Genomic DNA, 14,753 nt, shown 5'->3' on the forward strand with positions numbered 1-14,753 from the left:
GGAGCGAGGAGCAGAGCCGGATCACCGGGGCCAGCCCGGCGAGCGGCCCCGAGCGAGGGGTGCTCTGCGGAATGCAGCCTGGCCAAAGGCATGAGGCTGTAGACCTGCCACCATCTCCAAGGAAGGAAAACAAATTTTTCCTGATTGACAGCCTTCGGGGTTTCTGCAAAACCAAGAAATGAGAGATGGGATTACAGAGAACGGGAGAGCAGAATGATGGAAAAATGAGTGTAAAACAAAAAACATGTTAGGGATGTGTCTGGAAGATGAGTAAAACCGGTGTGCCAGGGTGCTCCTGGCAGATTTCAGATTTCAAAACAAAACAAAACAGATTTCAGACAGAAAAGAGCATCACAGTCTGAAGGTTTCACTTTTCAGGGTGTGAAAGTGACTTCACACTTCAGGGTCTGAAGTTGTCACTTTTCAGGTTCCTATTGAGAAAATGGGATTTTTAAAATTAAACATTACCATAAACTTATTAGCACAGATTATACTTTCATATGAGGCACGAAATCAGTAATTCAGATACTATAACATGCTTAATAATATCTCTGCTGTACTTAAAGCAGCAAAGAATACAAGTTTGGCTTGATTTATTCACAAAAGTTTTCCTGCTCATATGCACAGAACCACCCAGGGGAATGCAAGGCTGGAAGTGGACTTCTCGAGTCTCCCAAGATCAGATTCCCCATCAGGATAAATCGTGACACAAATTGATAAATCCCGTCTAAAAATAGGCAAGATTTATGCCTCCGTTGCTGTGATGAAAGGCAGCCCCAGATCCCCCCTCCCCGGTGGCTGGAAGGCGTCCAGCTTCCCGAGAGCGAACATCCCCGACCAGCCCTGGCCTGCTCATGCGAGCGAGAAGTGAAAACAACTCTCTTTCAGAAGGGAATAAACATTAGCGTTAAAACACAGAGAGACTGGGATTTGCCCTTTGCTGTCGATGAAGTCACCGTCGCCTGATGGGAAGGATGTGCGGGGAGACGATTCATCTGCAGCGAAGCTGGGTGCTGGGAAGCCACGAACCGCTCGCTTGGTTGGAGAACCAGTGGCTCTGTGACAGCGCTTGGTTTGGCTGCTGAGGGTTCATTTATTCGAAAGACACAGAACCTGTTTGTTGTTCATTTTTGGAAACATCAGCTTCTGATCCATATCAAAAGCCAAAAAAAAGACATTCATTTTTCGTTTTTCATGTAATACTGAGTTTTTTGATTTCCAACAGGACAAGGGCTTTAAAAATGTTAATTTCTACGAATAAATGTTAATTAGCTGTCCTGGTTTCAGCCTACTTTTTTTAAAGTTTATATACACCTCAATAAAACCTTGGTTACTTTAACAAAAGGAATAATAATTTCCTTTCCTTCCTTATCTTTCAAAATTCAAATTATGTGTGAAACCCAAAGTTTCTTTTCTTTCCTTTCTTTCCAACTGTTTTTAAACACCCCAAAATTTAAATCAACATTAAAATAACATTATTAAAGTGATTTAAAATTAGGTAAGGAAAATCTAGGTATGTAACAGCAGTTTTCACGGTGCACTACCTATATTTTTATGTGCTTACAAATTGTATACAATATATTATACATCATCATCTGTAATATATTGTACCAAAAAATGAGAAAGAGAACATTTCCTATAAAATTGACTACCTGTTTTAACCTTTGAGTGAGTTCATATGGCAACAGTAATACAGTCATTGGAAACTTCAGCTTTTCTTTTCTCAATATTTTGTAATTTTGAATTTGTAACATTAATGTTACAACCAATATACTGTTTGCTTCCTTCGGGTTTCTGGCTTGGGTGAATTTCTGTTGTGAAGAAGCACAAAGAGAGCATACCGACTTTTCAAAAACCTGTCTAAGCCTCAGCTGCTCTATTGTTGGAGATATTCCCATCATATCTGAAGTTGTCACAGATTTCTGAGAAACAGAGATAGCTTTAAAGTTTACTTCCACATCCCCACTTGCCCGATTTCCAGTGTGGCCTAGGTCCAGGGTTTTGTTTGAAGCTCATTTCTTAATATTTAGCTAATTTAAATGCTAATTAGACTAATTTGTTGAATAAAACGTGGTAGGAATTCATTAACAACTTTGCTGCTATTGCTTTATGTCTACAGAGAAATTTTCTAAAACAGGACTCCAGGGACAGCAGCGCATCTGTTACCAGTTGAACAAGTCGGATTTTTTGTAATATTAAACCTTAGAATCAGTAACAGAGCGCAGAATTTTTCATTTGCATCATCAGCAATCCAAGGAGATGGAGGGATGATTTTAAATTTTCAAGATCTAGCCCATGTTGGACATAGGCCACTGATGAAGAAGAGGCCTTATGCTGTCCTGGGCCCATCTGCTTCAAGGGTTTTGCTCCGAGTTTTACATAGAGAGGAAGAAAACGTGCCTTGGGTCCGTCTCTCATGGCCTCCTGCGGTCGTTCTGCCTGACGTTACTGCTGCCGACGTAACGGGCGCGAACCGCTCACCTCAAGCCTGGTGTGTGGACGGGCCTTCCTGGTTTTGCTGAGCCCCGTGCAGTCAGCGAGGCTCCACAGAGGTGGAGCCGACGGAAAAACGCATGAGGTGATCCCTTTGGAAGAACAGTCTGGGGGTTTTATGTTTTGTTTCGGGGTGGTTTTTTTGGTTTCGCTTTTGTTTTGTTCGGGTTTTTTTTCTTTCTTTCCTTTTTCCTGCAGCGTGTGCCATCGCCACAGTCAACAAGGCACTTAGGCAGATGCCGAATTTTCAAGATGTCACTTTGAATCTATTCACAAACGAAAGTTGCTCTTGGGCTTAATTAGGTTGGCTGAACTTTAGTCTGAAAAAGACAGAAAACAAGAAGCCCTATGGAGAACTTCCATGGGACTTTATATGGAAGAAAAAGAGGCTTCTCTAAAAAGAGAGTGCCTTTCTGCAGAGCCAGCAGACGGCTGCGTTACGGCAGCGTATGTCACAGCTAACTTCCTCCGAAATCATATCCGTGTTTCAGAAGCTCTGGGATAAGGCCACCTTCCTCACTCAAATTCCCCAGGGCTATTCCCCGGCTAACAAAGGGGAAGAAACCTGGCTTCCTTTCACGTGTACAGGACCGCACTCAAAGTGGAATACCTTTTCCGCACACTGTTATTATGTAATGCTGCCTGCCTGCTAGGAACATGCAGCGTGCCCTCCGCTGAATAAACGAGGCTGCTGCGGGGATCGCAATGCAGTCAGAAGGGAAAGGCTCCTATGCAGAAGCCCGTCAATAGACAGCACTTTAATGCAAACCAAACCCCAACCATTTTTCACAGGGAAAATAAATTTTAGCTGCTAATCGGACTAGTAATCAGCTGTTCAACTGAAAATACCTGTTCTCTGTGATTGAGGACTGAAGCTCGTTGCGCTCTAAATCAGCAGGATTTATGTTGTGCCAGCTCCCCCGATTCCTCCCCCATTAACTTCCCCATGTCGTCTCAAACTGAGTTTCTAACTTAGGAACACTGATAACACTGCAACTGATGAACTTGGTGTCTCTCAATCAATCCAGTGTATCTGCCAACAAGCATGTGCACCTCACGATGCTGAGCCTTTCCTAGTCTCCGAGTGTTTCACAGCCGCAATGTACCTGGAGGAGGGGTGAAAACGTTTTCTATCATCTGATGTGTCAGCTGGGACTCATGGCTGAGACTGACACCAAGGAAAGCACTGCTGATAAAGTTTTGATGCCATGGGGACATTTGTGTAATATTTACTGTCAGAGAGCATCAACTCATGTTGTCTTTTGCAAGTCTTTTATGATATGAAAGCTTTTTGTTCATAGTCGTTTTTTCTTTGTTGACCTGAATGTACTATAAGGAACTGAAAAAGTCTCAGAGAGTGGCAAAAAGTAAAAAGAAAAGTTTTGCTAAAAAAGAGTCCACTTTGGACTCTGGTCTCTTCCTGTCTTAGCTCCCATGGCTGAATTGGTCTGATTTTTTTAATTTGCATGTAGAGCAGAAGCCCTCATGAGGCCATCTAAAAAATCCCTCAGATTTTGGGGAAATATGGATTCAGGTCCCTCCCTGCTCAAAATTTTCTGTGATACTCAAAGAGTAATATGCAACTGAGGCAACTCAAACGCCTGTAAGCATCTTTCTTCTTCTGAAGAGAAATATATTTCATGTATGACTTTTGAGTTCACGTATGTATTTAGATACTTAATTCTGATGAAAAAAAATAATTGGCAGCCAATAGAAACCTAATTATTATTGTGGATCTGGGCGTTACTATTTCTTTGCCTTAGTTTTCCACCTGTAAATATTATTCTACCTCACAAAGGATGCAAAGACATAAATATGTTACATATAGTGAGTGATGTGCTCAAGTATAGCAGTGGTAGGGGCCATGCAAACATATCATAACTTAAAAGGGGATGAAAGTAATGCAAAGGAGGTCATCTGTATTCAGAATACCATTTATCAGTTAAAAAGCTCCAAATCAGTTTACCACAATTTTAATTTAGTTCTGCACTTGCTTTTTGTTTTTTTTTTGTTTTGTTTTGTTTAAGCTTTTGTTCCTGAATGAAGTGAATGTAATTAAGTTTACAAGTATTTCAAATGAAGGACAGTACTCACTTCTACATGTTGACAGGTCTGAATGAGTTTCGCCAAAAGTGTCTCCAGTTCAGTATTCCTCTTAATAAGGTTGGTGAGGTTACTCTCCAAATTTTGCTGTCAGAAAGAAAGAACATATTAGCATTTTGATGAATTTAGTGTTTAAGTGAACAGTTGAAAAATGGATATATTTTCAGGATCTGAATTTTGTGATTAGACAGGTTATGAACATAAGACTTTCATTTTGGTGTGCTCATTAGATGGTTTGTTTATGCATCAAGTATTGCAAGACAAAAAAGCAGAAACGTTCTTGATAAGAGCGAGTTCCAGAAAACAGATTTATAAGGACCTACTAAAAACCAGATTAAGCAATTAGTTTTAGTCGGGGGGTGGGGAGGAGTAAGGAGAACAGGAGGGAGGCTAAAAACATTTCACCAAAAGTGGTTTATTTTGGCTGAGAACACTTTTTGATTCCTTATTTCCTGCTCTCAGTCTAACATCTGAATTTAAAAGCCTGCTGCTAACTGAGGTCTCTCTGGGCATGTACTTGTATAGACCCAGTCGACGGGTCAGCACTTTCTTCTTGGGATCCGCAGTGCTGAGGGGGTTGATCTAATTGATTTAATGCCCTAGTTCAGAAGAATTATACTTTGAACAAATAATTCTAAAGAAAAACATCCTTTGTACACATAGGAATGAAATATCTACTCACAGACCGTGCCCTCACTAATTGTTCTTAAGAGAGAACTCACGGCCTGTGCCTGTGTTTATCAACTGGTTATGGCTGCAATAACTATCTGCAACAGTGGGAGCTCGGCGTGCTTTCCAGCTTCCAGATTGGAGGCCGCATCCTGGCCGGTGTGCAACTGCATGTGAGGTGGACTGAGATCTATGAAACAAACGTTTCAGCCTCCCTTCTCCCACAGGAAGGACATCCAAGGAGGTCTGCGATGGCTGTGACCCACTCGCTCCCCGGTCTGACTGCCCTGGGACCAGGACCCTGCGGTGCACCGTGGAACTTGCAGCTACCAGCTCCTCGCTTTGGACTGTGCATTCCATGATAGCTGCTGTTTTACGTGAAATTCCATCTCCTGGAAGCACATGGGCATGAAAAAGTCTTTTTTTTTTTTTGCATAAAATGCAAAGTTTCCACAGAGCTAACAAAACCCCGTAAATATAACTTGAGTACACAAAGAAGAAGGAAAAAAAGAAGCAAGCCATTAAAAGGAGCCCTGATTGTAAACACTCATTAATTTCAGTAACTTCAGGGGCTTATATTTAATTTTGAAAATCCTGGGGACTGCTGGCATGACAAGTTGTTCCTCATAGCTATTCACCTATTTAAGTGCCTGAGCCTAGTCTCTTGCTTGGTATTCCTGCCAGGCTGACAGTCCCTGCCTTTTAATTGTACTTCGTCCTCCGAGCGGTCCCCAGTACCTAGGAAGTACCAGACAAGAGGACCAGAACTGGGCCCCGTGCTTCTCTCCCAACAAGGGCTGCACTGTCTCTGCAGAGGTCTCATTAATTCCACCCTCGTCTTTTATTGACAGCATTCTTTTCTTCACACTACTACTTTTCCCCCTGATGTATCTGTCCAGTCTCTCAAGTCCCTTCAGCTACCATTACCTCACCTGACTTCCCTCACCCACTCCCCCCGCCCTCACCACCTCCCGCACGCGTTTCGTGTGCGTATGTGATTCCCGGTGCTGTTACTCCCTGCCTCTTTCACGCTGGTTTAAAACACTTTGTTCCTTGCCCTCCCTTTCGGCAGCCGCACCGTCTCCTTACTCCTTGTTGCATACGGCTACGAACGCGTGACGCTGGTGGTATTTAATTGTTCAACCGTACGTACGTTGGCATTTACCCGGGCTGATGCCGTGAACGCCGGAGTAGCAGTCAGTCCTGTTCCCTTAAAGACAGCCCAGGGTTTTGATGGCTTTACACGTATAACCCTTCCGAGAAGCGTGATGGGTGTTTGAAAGTACGTAATTTTGGCATTTTCTTCCCAGCACAGCCATGCGTATCGTGTATCACAAGCTCTGGCTGTAAAAATACCTTCTACACTGCATTTATTTTATAGCCCATTAAAACAAAGAGTAACAAGAACGGGCATTCTTTACTGAACGGTTTGAGCCATATCTTTTATTTCCCTAAGCTCTACTGTGAACAATCATTTAATTGCAAAGGCATGTTTGCTGTGCTGTTAGATGTGCCTTTGTAGAGCTGAGACTCACACGCAAAGTCAAAATACCATATATAGTTACAGTATCAGATAACCTTTGTCTTTAAAAAACAGTTTGTTAAGGCGGACCAAATGTGTAAATACTCTTGAAATTATATTTATGTGCCTCCTTATTGACCTTATATTAATTTGTGCATGTTCTAATATTTTATACCAAAAGATTTAAAATGAAAAATGTATATTGTGGATTGAGATTGCCTAATTTCAAATGTACTACTGGACATGATAAATGCTAACAGTCAGGACCTACACATACTATGAAGAAAAAATGTTCTTAAAGCTGTTATGGAACACCGCAGTGATTTTAAATAACCTGAAAGTGTCTTCAGTTGAGGCCATTAATACATGAAGAGTAAGTATTTTTCTTTGAAACAGAAATTTATTTACCTATAAATTATATCCAGATTATTATATCCAGGGTATTTTCAAATCCTGGATAAAGAATAAAATTTTAGAAAAAGCTCGCTATCAAGTAAATATAAACATAAACCTATATATATTATTATGGTTTCACATAGGTCTCTTGATGTCCTCTGCATTTCCCAGTTGTGAAAATGGAGGATAACTACTAATCAAGTGAGCTGCCTCACAAAAATTAGAGTTAAGGCGTTCCTGTGCCATAGCTCCTTGAACTGTGTCATTATCCGGCTGGAAAACCTGGAATTTTGTTTCCTTGCAGTTTGATATGCAAGAGATTGGGGTCTTTTTAAGTCAAGAAGTATAAGAATTTTGATAAATTTCTGTTGAAGAACATCAGTTTATATTAATGCCTTAATAAATAGCAAGAACCTGGCAGCTGCTTTCTGAAATTAATGTCAATCTTTAAAGCTTCACCAGGGCAAATACTGAATGGCAGCTCTTAAAACTGGCCTGATTTGAAAGTTTTAAAGGTCATAAAACTCGATCAATTCTTGCTGTATGTTTATCTGGATTTTGTCTTGGCAGTATCTTCCTCTAGTTCCTTCCCCTATTCCATTGCTGTACGCACCGTAGCACGGCTTTGGTTAGCACATGACAGTACGTACCAGAAACGGACTTCAAGCCTCGCATTCTTTCTTTACTCTGTACAGGGGTAGCCAGAAAGGGCCTGAAAGACTTTAAATTTCAGAAGTACTTTAGCTTGCTCAGACTTTCCAAAGTATCACAAACTCATTTCACATCCACATCTGAAACTTTGCTGGTTGTGTAAAACTTCAATGCCAAATTTGAAGCACTGGCTATCTTGAAAAATTGATCCAGTGCTGTAGACCAAAATTCCTGCGATAGTGAATTGTAGCCAGGTTTTAAGTCTGGAGAAAGTATGCTCCTGCAGTATGATGGGTAGGTGTGAAAATGAGTGGCAGAATAAGCTTATTCAAAATATCTTACTTCCTCCCACCTAATCTTCTACTGCTGTTCTCTTAGGTGAACAAAATTGCAACTGTATTTTTGGAAGTGTTCTAGATAAATCATAATTTCTTAAACACTTCCACCTGCCTTTCCTTATCTTTTTTGTCACTTGCCAATTTTTGTCATTACCTGTCTATTAAAAACTGATCTTAGAAACGCAGGGGTTGGTTTTTAAAAGAAGGACAATAGTTGGCATGCATTTGCTCTGTGAACGGGCTTCATGCATGTCAACTCAGTGAATGCAAACTGCTCACATAAACCAAAAGCCAGGCTGAATGCTTCCTGACTTACCAATGCAGACCTAGCCCAAGAACTTGACATTCCATGTGTGCTTTGCAACTGTTTTTACAATATCCAGTATAAAGTGAAAAGAATGCTGACTTTCCATTCAGCATGGTCTGACAACTATACAACATAAATATTCCTATAATCTTGGGATAACTCCAAGTAGATGGAATCACAGACATATAATTGAAAAGGACAGTTGAGGATGATGTTTCATTTTGACTCTGCATGCCTATAAAATGATATGATCCAGGGACTAGGGTCTGAAGTTGGAAAAATTAATGCTAAAAATTAGAGGAAGGCAACACAGGACTGGATGCCTTCTTTAAGCTGCTGTCTAGCTCACGCTGAAGTCATGATCTTGTTGCAGTAACGATTGCACGAGGCTTGTGCCCTGATTGAAGTGGGAGGTCAGGCTAGATGATCACAATGGTCTCTTCTGGCTTTTAAATCTATCGGTCTATGAAAACCAAATGTGAACCCATGCCCTTTGCCAAATTAACAGTCTCACGCAAAGCATCGCTTGTCTAAAATAGGAAGGTAGCACAAACAGATAGTCCTAAGCTACTATATGGGTTGAAAATGCTGTCAAAATAAATTATTGTAAGCTTCTTAAGAAGAAAAATGCTGACTTGTGTGCTCCTGCCTTACAATACAGCAGAGAAAACAACAACATCCCAGAGATCTTCTTCTCAGAGGCATTTTCCTGGTCCATAAAAAATGTCTACTCAAAGGGCCACAAGATAAAACATACAGCTATCAGCTACAATGAGATTTTAAATTCCATTTGAAGTAAAGCCACTGTCTTTTTCTCCTTAAAAATATTCTTTTTCCCGCCATTGTTAAATATAACTATGCGTTTGTATTTTCCACTCACTGCTTACTCGAAGGTTTTGAGAACTGATCCACTGAAGCTGCAGCACGTCCTAAGACTCACAGACTGTGGGACAGTACTTTGTAACAACAGCCTTGCTCAGGGTTTACACCAAAACCATCATGATTAAAGCTCTTCAGCAGCAACCAGTGACAGCAGTTTTCATTTCCTGTGCAACTCACCTGGTGTAGAAGTCACCGGGGTGAGGCATGGTCAAAATGAAAGAGAGGTTATATATTTTCAGATTTGGTTGTTAAAGCGTGTAACCAAAAGCCGCACAGTTACACTGCAGTAAAACAGAGATGAGGAACAAAACACCACAAAGCAGAAGTGTGATGGTATCCTAACTTAAGCTGGCAGGGCAACCAGAGCGGTGTTGACGTGGCAGATCAGTCTGTAGGCTGAAGTCCACGCAGGCTGGCTGAAGATCATAAATATACACCCTGTCACTAACAAAGTCCATGCAACCACACCTCCACAGCAACTGCTTCTCCTCCTAACTCAAAGAAGTTATGCTTGCATGTGTTCCAGTTACGTTTCCACCTCGTCGCAGTGACATACTCTATGAACTAGGCCTGTTGCCTCCAGGACTTGTGTCTAACCTATTAAAAAAGTTGCCAATCTGAGCCAGGTTTTGGGTGTACAGGAGTTTAATGTTTCCTTTGGTGTTCTTTATTTAAATGGACATGCCAGGTGCACATGGAAAAACTTAAGCTAATTTTTACTCTATGTACTTGTCCTGAAACAGATGACTACTCTTCCGTGGGATACATATGCTCGACCCTGCATATTAACATTTGCAGTTAATAGGAATGATTGACCTCAAGTCTCAAGCGTGCAGAGCCTGACAAGTGCAGTCCGCATTTCTTTCTGAAAAGAAGTAACAGCTACGATGTTGATACACTCCCGGGAACCAAGACTTTTACCTCAAGTGATTACAGTATATAACAAGGAAAGACCCATGAGATACTGCACTGTTAATTAATTGTCCAGGATTATTTTTGTTAAAAGTACAACAAAAATAGCTGCATTTGAAGCCACTATGACTTAAGTGATATTAACTAAGTTAGGTCTATTTCCATATTTCATAGGAATGTTGCTTATTTTTTTATTAACCCTTATTTAAAAGGAGACATTGTGAAAATTAAAGGATTCTTGATTCAGATTCTTGACCGCATAAAATCTTTATTAACTGAGAGGACAATATTCTGGGGAAAACCTACAACTGCACCCTCACTTCTCTGCAAAGCCATGCCCTCAAATATACTGTGGGTGCTTGCCACTTGCAGCCACAGCTCTGCCCTTTGATTCAAGTACACTAAAATCAACGTTGTGAGTTGCTTTGCTGCCATGCTCTTCAGTCTGCCATCACTGCTTCTCCTCCATTCCTCAGAGCACAACAGACATTTCACAGCTGGGGCCTCTGAGGAAAAAGGACAAGATGAGAGCCATATATAGTACACTATAGCAAAAGTTTTCCTTTGATGTGTAGTAGTATGTTTGGGAAAGAAACTATATATATACACATGTACACTTAAAAACTGTTCTGCCCATAATACGGACCATGACTACCAAGAACACAGACCAATGGAATTGATACTGCTTAGTTATATTTAATAGTATAATGTGAAATGGACATACCAAAAACTGAAAGAAAACACAATTTTCTTGTAAACTGAGAAAGTAGTTTTCTGAGGGCGTTCAAACATGTTATAAAAACTTTGCCACAGTTTACACAGTGACAAAATTGACTATATAGGACAAGCAATTTTTTTAGACATTCCCGTTTCAATTAAACTATTATAAGAGATCCAAATGTTGGCTTGGCTGGGATCTGGAGGGTTGGCTCATCCCTATTTCTAATGAATCATTAATCAAATGAGGACCAGAATAATGATCAAGAATCAAGGATCAAGAAAGACTAGATAAAGCATTTGACTAAATTAAAAACCAAAACCAGTCTTGGGATGATATGTGAGTTAATCAAGGTTTGCAAAACTATAGCTATATTTGAAGCCCAAATATATTTGATTTTTTTTGGGGGGGGAGGGTGTTAATGCTGTAGTCAAACTGGAAGCTGAAGTGTTAAAAGAGCCCAATAAGTACCAGGCACCCTGCATTTAAAGCATGTCATTAAAGACTTATTGAGGAGAGCTAGAGGGTTCACAAGCTCATTCTTTTCCCCATGGGCAAATCCAGTGCAATGAAGGGAGTTAAGGAGAACTTGAACTGTTGCACAGCTGTGTTGCAACATCCTGGCTGCATCCACTTCCAACTTCCCAGGACATGGAATGTACTTGAAACCAGGAGTTCAACAAGAGCTCCTCCTCATGAGATGCCTAATCTAATCCAAGCAAGATCTGGGGAGTAGTAATTCCGAAAACTGAGGTTTTGCACATAACTAATGACAGACATTTATAAGAAGAGAAAGCAAAAAGCTCATCTAAAGAACCACAATTTATGCAACATTGTTCAAGTCTTGGCTTCTAAAGATGTCTGCCTCAACATTTCTGAAAGATTTTATTTTATTTAAGAAGTTGTGTTATGGAAAAAAATATGTTTTCAATCAGTCAGTACATATTACTGCAGTTTGTGATTGAAAAATTCCATCTTATCTGACCAGGTATGCATAAAGAGCAATTCAGTATTATGCAAAACTGGCAGGTTAGAAAGGATGGCTAAATAGGTGAGGACTAGAGAAGGTCAACATGGTGATTTAGTCTGTGTTAGGTAGCAGACCGGCAGAGATGTTACAAATCTATTTCAGCCCTTTCTGCTGCCATTTGAGGTAGCTGCATTTGAGTTTCTCAGTACAGCAAACAGCACTTTGAAGGACATCTATAGATTGCCCTCCTTGGGCAGGATATTAATTATCCATCCAGAGAATGAAGCTGAGAGTCCATCTCCTGGCCCAGCTGGAGGGACAGGGACACCCAGGACACACATTGGCTTCGTCTGCTACTGGTGCAGCAACTACCAGTTGGGCTAAACAGACCACCACCAGGAATTTATGCAAGAGAAGGGAGAGACTTTCTGCGCAGTTCCTCTGTAGAGAGGAAACAGGTGCATCTGTGAACACAATATATTCCCAGCTGTTCCTCTGGTGGCATATTAGGAGCCATATAGGCACCATCGGTAAGCCCACGTGAAGCCAGAGCACAGCACCTCTTTTGGGAAACGCCAATCAAAACGCTGACCAACAGCATGGTGCACGAGGCAAGTGTCAACCAACCAGTCAACCAGAAAGACCCAACTCTGACCTAGGGTCATTCATACTAAACAAAGCACCACTTACAATTTTGTTTTACGTTTTTTTTTGGGGGGGGGGGTGTTTATAAACTCTCCAGGATTTTGCCAAGAAGTACACCATGAGCTAATTCTTTCACTCTGGAGTGCTTTGGTTTTGCAACACTGAAGTCATTGGTGGCTCTGCCTTTTCCTTGCAGTGAACAGGCTCCAGCTGCAAGAGGTTACTCGCAATAAAAAAGTTGGCATCCATCCAGTTTAATGTTCATTCTGGCACATGCTCATTGCCTTGCTGCCCACAGTTAGAGCTTGGTCTAGACAGAATTGTAAATCTCTCTGTGTTTTCTTCTCTTCATTTGCTCTATTTCCTATTCAGTAAACTAAAACCCTCTACTATATTGAGTAAATGCCCCGAAAGAAGTTTGGCATAGTGAACTTGAGTTACTCACAATTTTAAAGTTTAGACACAGGATTAAGTACTTTTTTGAAAAGAAGGCTTAAACATTCATCTAAAATACTTTTTAACCTGATATTATAATTTATCGGTACAAAGCTTTTGATCAAGCACCAGGTCTTGAATTTAGGAGTTAGGAAAATAATAATCCTTTACTCAGATTTCAGCTACAGAGTTGTTACTATATTTAAATCTTTGACTTTACAAGTTGCTATGGATAAAACCTGATAATAATGTTAAATAATCTTAGCACAATTACATAGTTAGGGACTTGTTAAAACAATGCAATAGTGATGAGATGAGTTCAAACTAAACAATGAGTATAAATTGCAAGGTACAGATCATGATTTAGAATCAGATTTTTTTTCCTATTTCTGTCATACTCAGGTGAAGTTTCTGTTCTGACCTGCCTAACCCTCATTGCCAATACTTCATCAGGCATCAAGTCCAAATTTCAAATTCACCAACCAACAACGAAAAAAAACAACCTAAAAAAGACCAAAAAAACCCCAACAACAAAAAACCAGGAGCTTTTGGTTGGAAAACCAGGTTCATATCTGAGTATAATTTAAGTACGGAGGCACTGGAAAAACAACCACAACTAAAACAGCACTTCATTTTTGCCTTGTGTCTGTAACCGATAAATGAAAGAAAAGCATACCAAGGAAATAGTCAGCAGGCAGAAGTATCATCCTCTCTCATTCAATGTACAACACTAAAAGCTTTTCTTCCCTTTACCTCAGCCGTGGATCCAGCTCCATTCCCAGACATCCTGACCTCCCTCACCACTCTTACCCCCAAAACATGTACATATTTTGCCCCTTTTTCTTTGGCCATGCTGTGACCTGCTCAGCTGCTGCTACAATGCACCCCTCACCTCCTGCTACATTTTATGAACCGGAGCTGAACCCAGTTGCTGGCTCTTGCTTTGCTGGCAGCGTATGATGCCAAGAGTTTCTGCGTGGAAGGTCTGGAAGTAACTTGGATGCTCAAGAAAATGCTCAGGAGGTGAGCATGAGGTTGTGGGGATTGTATTTTTAAATAATTGTTTAACTTCGAACAAGACCTGAAACACATTCAGGAGAACTAGTAATAGGAGCATGCTGGTTTGAAGATCCCAAGGATATTCGAAATTCCTAAGAGCTGTTGTAACTAGCGTGGAGGAGAAGGGGAAGGTGAAGGAAGGTGTCTCTGCCATAGATTGGCTCTCCCAGGAGGAAAGATAAAAAGTGTAATTATTAATATTTTCTAAGAGATAGCTCCCGAAGTACAGAGATGATGGTCATGCTGAGTACAGATACCAGATTACTGTCACGACTAGCCATTTTATCATGTCATAAGCCACTGTTACAAAGTACAGCACAACGATAAGCTTGACCCAGTTCCCAGAGATGATAAACAGCACAACGGGAAATACATACAGCAAATAAGGAGTCACAGAACACGTCTCTGAGAACAAGCACAAGAACTTTGAGAGCAAATGAATAAACACCATGACCAGCGACTATCAAACTAATATAATGAATATTTATAACAAGTTTGTTCTAACAACCTCAGTCAGTTTTGTCATTATCTCAACCCATGGTGCCCACGTTGGGTGCCAAGATGGACTGTTGTGGTTTAACCCAGCAGGTAGCCAAAACAACCACCCTCGCACCCCTCAGCGGGATGGGGAAGAGAATCAGGAAAGGAAAAGG

The 14,753-nt window shown here is 40.8% G+C and overlaps 1 protein-coding gene across 1 annotated transcript in view; it reads right to left on the reverse strand.

The window, feature by feature from the left end:
* LOC104623620 (E3 ubiquitin-protein ligase Midline-1-like) overlaps positions 1-4,683 on the reverse strand; it is a gene marked incomplete at its 5' end in the record, with an annotated part of 31,243 nt that extends 26,560 nt beyond the window's left edge. The window contains one exon of the mRNA XM_010290766.1: positions 4,588-4,683. Within this exon, the coding sequence (XP_010289068.1) occupies positions 4,588-4,683 (96 nt within the window). The remainder of the gene's footprint in view (positions 1-4,587) is intronic.
* Positions 4,684-14,753: the final 10,070 nt, after the last annotated feature.

The sequence above is a fragment of the Phaethon lepturus genome, unplaced genomic scaffold (assembly GCF_000687285.1).
Source record: "Phaethon lepturus isolate BGI_N335 unplaced genomic scaffold, ASM68728v1 scaffold8657, whole genome shotgun sequence".
NCBI classification, from domain to species: Eukaryota; Metazoa; Chordata; class Aves; order Phaethontiformes; family Phaethontidae; genus Phaethon; species Phaethon lepturus.